The following is a 9,709-nucleotide window of genomic DNA, read 5'->3' on the forward strand; positions in this document are numbered from 1 at the left end:
TAAGTGCACACAGACATAATTGCATGCATTAAGGACCAGTAAGATGTTATTTTCCTCTCCACCTCTCCCCCGTTACATCTCATTCCTTGCCACAAATTCCCCTTGTGGATGGAGATTTTGTACCAATGTACTTGCTAATGCAAATGTTCTCTTGTGTGTCTCTTATAAGACTGAAAGGAGGGACTACCTGTAATTTTTTTTTCAAGATCAATGCTGAGATTAAAAAACACAACTATTAAGGAAACTAGGCAAAGAAACTACAATTCTCATGTTTATTTAGCTTTACAAGACATACAGGAAGCATGAATTATTGAAAAAATTTGAATTTGTTCTCAAAAAGTTTACACTTTTCAATAGTGCTACAAAGTTATATTTACTTAGCCCTCAATCAACGTGCTTAAAACAACAGCTCCTTTTTCTCACACACATAAAAAAATCAAAATCATACATGGACTGTGTCACATGATCTAGGTAAAAAGAATAAAAAGCTAAAATCTAGCTATCGCCTGCAGGTTTCTCTTCTTTATCTTTCTTGCCAACTTTTGAAAATGGACAACCTGCATCGGAGGCAGGAGTCTTCCTTTTGACACCTGTTGGCAGCACAGCCTCAGCTGGTTCCACAAGTGGCTTCCCTTCGCTCTTCACAGATTTGAAAGGACATCCTTCCTTCTGAAGCACCGGACACTCATCAGCTTTCTCATTGCCAATACTGTGAACAACTTTCATGGTCTGCATCAGAGCTTCTTTGTGGTGGCCATCTTTGTTGCTGCTAGGCATCTCTGATAGTTTACTGAAGATTTCTTCCACTGATTTTGCATCCTTGAAAGCACAGCCCTCCTTGAACTCAGGGCATTTCTTGATTTCTTCCAAGAGGGCCTCATTATCCATCTTGGCAAATGGGCATCCTTCTTTAAAAGCAGGACATTTCTCCTTCAACTCACTGATGTCAGAAGCAGTCACACCTGTTAGGACGGCTGTTGGCGGCTCTACCAAAGGCTTCCCTTCCTTGCTAGCATCTTTAAAAGGACAACCTTCCTCTGTTTTGAACACAGGGCATTCCCCGACTTTCTCTTCCAAACTTTTTGACTCGGAATGGACAGCCTTCAGCATGTTAAGTAATTGCTCATGTGCTGGGCCTGTATGGTGCTTTGATTCTGGCATCTTGGACAGTTCTTCAAGTACCTCTTTCACGTTGTGGGCATTTTTGAAGGGGCATCCATTTATAAACTCAGGGCACTCTTTCAATTTTTCCATAAAAAGATCTTGTGCTAGCTTGGAATAAGGGCAGCCCTCCTTAAATGCTGGACAGTGGTCTTTAACTGACTCACTTTCATAAGCATGCTGCAAGAAATTACGAGAAAAAGAATACAGGTTAATTATGATAACGATAATTTTAATAACATATTTATATAGGGCCATAAAACAACCAAATAAAATTATCTAAAAAGATTAACAAAATATAACACAATCTTTAAAGCTAAAAAGGAAATTTAAATTGTACAGAATTAAATAATAGAAGACTGATAACCCCTTTTACTTCCAAAAGTTTATTGCATGCTTTCAATTCATAAAATTGACAATTCTTTGAATCTGCAAAAACATTTGGTACTAATTGCGTGACGATTTTCAATCACGTGACAAACTGTCACGCCGGAAAATTCCTGTTTCTTCGATATTCAAAATTTCATTTGAATTTCTGTAAACTATCTTGCTTCAATACAACTAGAAATAAATAACTAAGTGGTACTGTGGCTCAACAGCTTCATAATTAACAGTTCTGGTTTCATGAAGACATTAATGGACGAAGATGTTTGATGATGTTTTTTCTGAAGAGCTGGTGGTCAATATAGGCTTCGATATTGAACCTTTAGAATATTATATCAACATGCAAACACAGACAGACAAAAAATCGCTTTCAATAGACTTCATTTAAACAACCTCAACGCTAGCAAACGAATCTAGATCGAACTAAAGGGAAATTAGTAAGTCTTTCTGTTTCGTGCCATTGTCCCAAGACCTTTACAAATTATAAACAGTTGAAGCGAAAACAATAAAATAAGCTTAATGCAGATGAGCTCTTCTCGATTTGTTCTAATCTTGAACTCTGCATGAAAAGTCTAAAACGGTACTCGTGAACAACCAAAAGTCTCTGAGGCAAAATCTCCAAAAACATTTCAATCGACTGATCGCAGTAAAAAGGAAAAAAAAAAGAGTTTACCTCTGTTCCCGCCATCGCTGTCTACCTTGAATCTATGACGCCGCACTAACAACACGTGACACTCTTGACGTCAGTGCTGTCACTAAAAATTGCTGTTTGTTTGAAGGGTGATTTAGTACAACAGAGCCAGTGGTGCATGTACGGGTGTGCGGAAATCGTCCCATTCACTTTCAAGACCGAAACAGCAGCCGGACACTGAACAAGAGTTGATAAGACTACTGAAAATGTCACCCAGATTTTAACAATTCGAAAGTAATCGGCTACTTATATCTTGTGTTTTCGCAAGGGGGCCTTTAAATAGGTGGCAAACTATAACCAACGTCGGGCAAATTTCTCGTGTTTGGGGAATAATAAAAATATTAAAAGAAATGTGACGTTATGTTATGTTTTAAACATGGTGAATAAATGATAAAGGTATTGTTTCAGTCAGTGAGACAGGTATACTAGCCGGCCGAAAAAAATCCTAGTTCTCCCAACAGAGAGCTGAGTCGAGCCCATCGGCTGAGCAACAGGAGACTCGTGGAAGCTAAGGCCATTAAACTAGATTCATTTGACAAACCTACTGCATACTGCTGGGATTTGAATGTCGATGAGTGGCTGACTGACCTCTATCGTCCAGTGTAAATAAAGGAATAAGATCTTTCGAGGACATCAGGAAATCCAGGTTGAAATCCTTACCTAGCCTTCAGCTATCCTTATTAACCCCAACGATATTGCTATTCTCAAAAGTGAAATGCATTTCTAAAGAAAGCTGGCATGTGAAAGAAATGTATCTTTTACGCAGTGATATATCAGTCCAATACTGACTGATGTTGCTAGTACACCTGAGCACACTGTGTGCCACTGTCCATTTTTCGAAAATATTGAATTATAACAACTTAATATTTACTTTTAATTAGATTTTAATTGGTTATCTAACTGGTACGGCTTTGCTTCAAACCCCCCTGGACGATTCTGGTTGCCAAACAAATGTCAACTTTAGAGGTATTGTTTTCGGTCAGTGACAACAAAAGAAAATCCGAGTTGCTTGTTAGCAATTAAGAAAAAAAATAGTAGACGAAGCCGCGGTTGATCACAAAGTATGATTGAAAATTATCCTGTGTTAAAAGTCAACAAGTGAGATATGCTTAGAATAAGGTTACTTACTGTGACTTACAAAGAACAGAAAAAAAAACATTTTTTATAACTAAACGTACTATTTATATCCTTTCTATTAAATTATTGAAAGAAAGGTCACCTTGGCATTTGGTGCACCTACCATCACAGATGCGGCATGAAAAAGCAGATATCAAAAATAGATTACACCTAGTGCAAGCCTGGAGGGATGTTTTGTTCAAACACAAGTGTGTCTATACATTGACTTTAAACACCTATACAAATATTTATTTAGCGGTTTTGGCTTGCCGTTTATGATATAAATACATCCGGATGTATATTTTTGGCCTCTTTGGTGAGTTCACGATGCAGTGTTACACGGGTCTACCTCGTTCCGGCGCTAGTGATTCTTCCAAAGAAATTAAAGGAAAACCGCGCTCAGTTGGCTCAGGGTGTGACGTTGAGTTCCTCTGTTGCTCGATCGTGGAGGGAGTAAAGACACCAAGCTGATTAGCAATCAGTCCGGAGAAACAAATATAGTTACCAAAGCAACCAAATCGATCTGAAAGGTGAGCTTGTTTCCTATCTCTTAAAGTTAGAGACCTATGGGCTTGTATTAAATATGTTTCTAACTTTAGTTTTGTGAAGCGAATCCTTGTAAACTGCGACCATTGAAACGAAAATTACTGATCAATAATTTCATGATATCCGGTTACTTTCATGGATATTTCTCAAAATGAAATTTAAGAATTTACTTTTCTTCCTTTGGTAGTACTATACCAGACGGGTTATAAAGTGACCCGGCACGTACAGATGTTTACATTTCTTGTCTAATAGTTATAAAAAAATTTTTCTCTGGTCGTGTAAGGCCAGGAGCCTCGATATTTCACTCATTTGGCAAGCTCAGTGGAGTCATTCGAAAGACATCAAGCTGAACAGACGGACACAATAGTGCGAAATGTTATATCCAAGTTTATTGAATAAACCAAGAAAAAAAAAAGAAAGTTTATCATGTACACCCCGATTATGTTGCATGCCTTTTTGCCTGCCTACTGTTTCAGACGAAGAGTTAACGCTCGAAACATCAACACTCGGAACTCATCACGGTGGCCAAATAGACCATTTCCGAGTTGCTTTGAACCTCATTATGAAAGCGAGGCTAAGCGCAAAGTTTTTGTTATGAAAATTAGATTTCATTCATATGCAAACAAAACTAATTTTCGTATGAAGTTTTGCACTTAGCCTCGCTTTCATAGTGAGGTTCACACCAACTCGGAAATGGTCTATTACTTTCCACTACCCACCGACGCCTTTTTCATTTATGTAGTCTCGTTTTGAAGTTTTGCTTGAAAGACATGCGCAAGTAAAGTAAAGTAAAGTTAAGTTTTCCGTTTTCTTGCATGTTTGAAATTTACTGTAATTTTTTTTTTGTCATTTTTTTTTTGTCTTGTCCCGCCTCGACTAGCTTTCTGGCTATTTGCGGGACAAGCCCTTTTTATAATCTGTATCTGTAAAATAAAATTGTTGTTGACATTTTGTCTCAAGGCCGGTAGCGGTTTAACTGGAAAACGTTTGTTTAATGTGCTTGTATTTCTTAGTGCTTGCATGGACTCTTGTGCTTGTATTTATAAACGTGTGCATGGAATCTTGTACCGCCGCTTACAGGAAAAGCGTTTCAATGTTTTGTTGTTGTTGTTTTTTTTTTCCTTGCCTTTTTCGCTGTTTGAACGCGTGGAAATTGGGACGAGAGGGTCAACCTCGTTCCCAGGGTCCTCTGTTTTTTCCTCTCTTGTCGCAATATCCGCGCGGTCAAAAAGCAAAAAAAGGCATTAAACCCCATTGGAACGCTTACTATGCAGACTACCGCCACTGGAAACTATAGTCTTACGCAGGCCTTAGTAAAAAATCGATCCCTTTAGAATTCGGCGACCTGCTAGACGAGGCCTTTCAAAATGGCAACGACCGTTACCTGTTCCTTGTTTATGGATTTGCTTTGCATTCTTGGGCGGCCAACTACATCTTCTTTTCAATTTAAACAAACTTGCTAAGTCACTATGATCCTGAAAAAGAGAAACATTTAGCCAAAGAGGCAAGATTAAAGTAATGGAAAGTAGATTTTGCTTGTCTTTTTATTAATTTCCTTTACGGTGTCGGAAGCATAAAGCATTGCTTTGTTTCGATACCCCGACCACATCCCTTGTGAGCTCAGGTTATCAGTCAACTTCATCTGTGTTTTCTCCAAACGGTTGGCTATTTAGTGCGGGCGGTAAAACCTAAATTTGAAACACTTTGTTTATGCAGTCAGGGTATTATAAATAAAGTCTAAGATTTCAGTGAGTCTGTTTAAAAAAAAAAACAACAACAAAATGTAAAAATGAGCATTCCTTCAAGCCGGCGCTCACATACGACGAGGCAAGTTCCTGGGAAGTGACTGCAGGGACTAATATCGAGAAAATTGTCAATCGTGTGGGAGACAAATTTCCGACAATTACAACTTGTTCCACGAGTTTTGAACTGGTTTAATTGAAAGGATAGGTTCCAGGTACTTATCCCTCAAACTTATGCTTCTCCCTTCGTGTGAACTGTTCGTTCTGTTCGTGAAGGCAAGTCCCTCAACCAGTTTCCTTGTGTCAACACTACAAGATCTAGAGTAGCCTGCAGAACAGGCATTATTTTCACCTAAATGACACGAGGCGAGCGCGGAGCGCGAGTCACGCGCGACAGGAAGGGTACGATTCGCGCCCCTCGCGAGTGCGATTCGCGTGCCTCGCGCTCCGCTCCTAACTAGTCTGGCCGTCGGGGACTGGTACTCTCGGTGTCGACCTTTCATGTTTCACCTGCACCGAGGAGAAAAGAAGTAAGAAAACGAGTGTCGCTCAGGAAACCGAAAAGAAATTAACTCCTTTCAATGCTAATTGTTTTTTATTTATTTATTTATTTTTTTTTTCAATTCTAATTGTTCTTACTTAAGAAAACTCTTTCATTAAAAAAAACCCAAACGTCAATAACACGTTCTACTCGACAGCTTTGATTTGAACCTTCAGGGTCTCGCACAATCTTTCACATTATAGCAAAAAGGCCAACTGAACGTGATACTCAATATATCCTTTTCCCAGGGTGTACCCCCTGTAACGGGCTAAACGGAAAGGCTTCACCCGAATAGAGTACCTTTGTCAGTAGGCCAGTAAGTAAAAAGGATTCCATGAGCTGAAGTATAGAAAAGGCTAGGGAAATCTGTCATATAGGTATTTAAAACATGTTAAAAAGCCGTTAGAAATATCTCCAGCAAACTCACTTTCTGCTGTAGGTATATAAAACGGTTTTTCTGCCAAAAATAATAGTCAGTTATGATATTTAAAAGGTAAGGATTTGGACCTCGGAGCGGAGCCTCACCGCGTATTGAACTTTGTTGAGTGCAATGGACTAAAATCATATTTTAATCCAATCATTTTATCTTAATTACATCCACATGTCATTTTTCCATGCTTAGTTTCTGGCAAATCGTTCACTGTATATTTAGCGTTATCGCAAATATCAGGTGCAAAACCGGAACAATTACCAATGAAATATTGGCATAAATGACATAACGCAACAAGCTTACCTTGTTCTCCATTAATGATGAAAAATAAACCGCTATGGTATCTCAGTTTCAATGTTGACTTTTACTTGACATCGCGCAAAGCCATGCATCGCACCTTTTTCAATTACCCTGGAAGAATGAAAAACCATTTGCAGGTGACTAGAATATCGAGGAAAGGATGGAAGCACGATAATCTCAAGAAAACTGCAAGCTCAACCAGGAACCCCTCCCCCCTTAGTCAAGCTTCTTCTCCCCATTCAAGCCTCAATTCTAATTAGCTCCCCAGAGTTTTTTTAAGAGGCCCCCCATCCCTAGTCTCCACCGTCCCCTCTTTCATGTTTGAAAATACAGACGAAATATTTCAAAGGCGAATCCAATCTATAGGACAACTTGGACTGGTTTTCAAAGTACAGAAGGATTATTATTGTGTTAAGGTAAGACTGATATTGTGACTAAAGGTAAAGTTTTTGAAAAAGCTAGTTCACGTTTTGTTCGACGTTGGTGAGTTGAAATAAGCTCTCCCCTCCCCCTCCTCTCTATTATTTCCTCTCCTAATAATTCCACTCGTCTCAAGGCGTGAAAATAAATAATCTCCTCGGGTGGTAAGTAGAACTTTAACGGCATTAAGTCTATAAAAATGGAAACAAATATTTTTAGAAATCGGTTGTCTGATAAAATCGATAAGCTCTTATTCAGGTTGACCTCAGCCATATCACCTTCGGCCCCATAAAAACGAGAGAAAGAATGTATGATTACGAAAGATGTACCCGTTAATGAATGCCGTAAGGAGTCCTTCATGGCTCACGATGCCACTTGAACACAATAAAGTCATTTTTTGCCGTATAGCTGCGTATAAGTTTCCGGTTAACTGGGCAGTTATTTCCGTTATCACACACATTTAACTAGTTGGAACCACCATGCGCGGTTTTGTATCCGGCAGCAAATCCAGCGCGGCCCAGCACTCTGAGCTAAACCCGGGGGCGTACTCCCTATAATGGACTATACGGGCAGGGAGGCTCTCCCGGAGGGGATACCTTTTTCCAGGCTGGAAATGATCTAGTGTAGGGAAAACTGTCATTTAGGTGTTTAAGGGCCTTTCAAAATGTCTCGATCATCGAACAGACCAACTGCAAAGAGATGCAGTGTTTCTACTGTAGGTATTGAAAGGGGTACCATTTTCTACGGAGGGTATATGAAAGAAAACTATAAGCAAGGAACCGCACAACGAAAATGCTGTAGGTATACGCAGGATCTGTAAAAGATCCTGATCAGCCAAAAATATAAATGAATCAAATTTATGCAAGGCTGGACTGCGTAGAAAACTTAAACTTAAAGAGTAAACTTTCCTTTCAAGAATGGTATATAAAAGAGTAAGGGTTTGGACCTCAAGGCGGAGCCTCCCCGCGAATAAAAAACGTTCTTTTTTATCCCCCCTCCCCCATGAGATATACATCTCATGTAGTGATCAGTGCTTCCCGTAGATTACATGGTTAAGGTGGGAGTACACCTGAATTTGGATGGAATTTTCAGAGGTTTAAGGAAGGGATAGAAGAAAGAAAATGATTTTTGGAACACTAACAGACAGTTGATACTCACGCAAGAGCACACCAGGTTGCTAGTGGACTAACTTGGTATCCGTCTATTAATTATTAACTACAAATTCTAATTTTAAAACTTCTCTAAATCTGATTCATTAAAATATAAGGTTATCAGAACTCTCTCTAAGTGAAGTATTTGAAGATAACCTTTCTTAATCATCCAATCTCCATTTCAGTTTTGCTTCAGCGTGATGTGTTTGACTTGACACCCGTAGGTCCGATAGATGTAGTGAAACGCTACTACATTTTGATTCCCCAAAACCAGGCCTGCCCAAAACAGAGAACTAAATTTGTTGTCTGCTGCGTTGTGAATTGTCTTGCTTTATTTCACGTTTTACTTGGTGTGTTTTGAAGACGAAAGATAGTTACACAGGGGTGTTATGTAACGAGCATTGCTGTCACTTCAGAAGACTCCTGGTCAACCTTTATCTTTGAAAATAACTCTTACACCCCCGATTTTTAATTAGAGAGCAGCAGATAAGAAGAAAATTAAGAAAATCTGGGTTTAGGAGAATTACATTACGAAAGGTTAACCACGGTCTTAATTACATTCACATCTCAGTTTTACATGGTTAGTTTGGCAAATCGCTCACTGTCTATTTAGCGTTATCGCAAATGTCTGGTGCAAAACCAGAACAATTACCAATGAAATATTGGCACAAATGACCTAGCTTACACAACATGCTTGTTCGCCATTAACGACGAAAAATAAACCTCTATGGTATCTCAGTTTCTACGTTGACTTTTATGTTACGTAACTTGACATCGCGCAAAGGCATGCATCGCACCTTTTCCTATTTCCCTGGAAGAATGAAAATCCGTTTGCAGGTGACTAGAATATCGAGGAAAGGATGGAAGCATAATAATCTCAAGAAAATTGCAAGCTCAACCAGGAAGCCCTCCCCCCCTAGTCAAGCTCCTTCTCCCCATTTAAGCCCCCCCCCCTTCAATCAATCACCTTCCCGATCCCTCCCAATCAAGCCTGCTCTCTTTTAAGCTCCCCAGAGTTTTTTTTTAAGAGCCCCTTCCCTATTCTCCACCATCCCCTCTTCCATGTTTGAAAATACAGACGAAATATTTCAAAGGCGAATCCATATCCATTCTATAGGACAACTTGAATTGGTTTTCAATGTACAGAAGGATTATTATTGAGTTAAGGTAAGAATGATATTGTGACTGGAGGTAAAATTTTGAAAAAACTAGCTCACGTTTTGTTCG

General features: G+C 39.2%; 1 protein-coding gene across 1 annotated transcript; it reads right to left on the bottom strand.

Moving 5' to 3' along the window:
• Nucleotides 1–258: 258 nt before the first annotated feature.
• LOC146474134 (uncharacterized) lies at nt 259–2,336 on the bottom strand. The gene is made up of 2 exons (XM_085117262.1): nt 2,219–2,336; nt 259–1,341 (listed from the first exon to the last, which is right to left on the bottom strand). The coding sequence occupies exons 1-2, from the start codon at nt 2,231–2,233 to the stop codon at nt 496–498; spliced, it is 861 nt and encodes a 286-aa protein (XP_084973388.1). The 5' UTR covers nt 2,234–2,336; the 3' UTR covers nt 259–495.
• Between the last annotated feature and the right edge of the window lie 7,373 nt (nt 2,337–9,709).

This window comes from Pavona decussata, unplaced genomic scaffold, assembly GCF_977016875.1.
Source record: "Pavona decussata unplaced genomic scaffold, jaPavDecu1.1 SCAFFOLD_91, whole genome shotgun sequence".
NCBI classification, from domain to species: domain Eukaryota; kingdom Metazoa; phylum Cnidaria; class Anthozoa; order Scleractinia; family Agariciidae; genus Pavona; species Pavona decussata.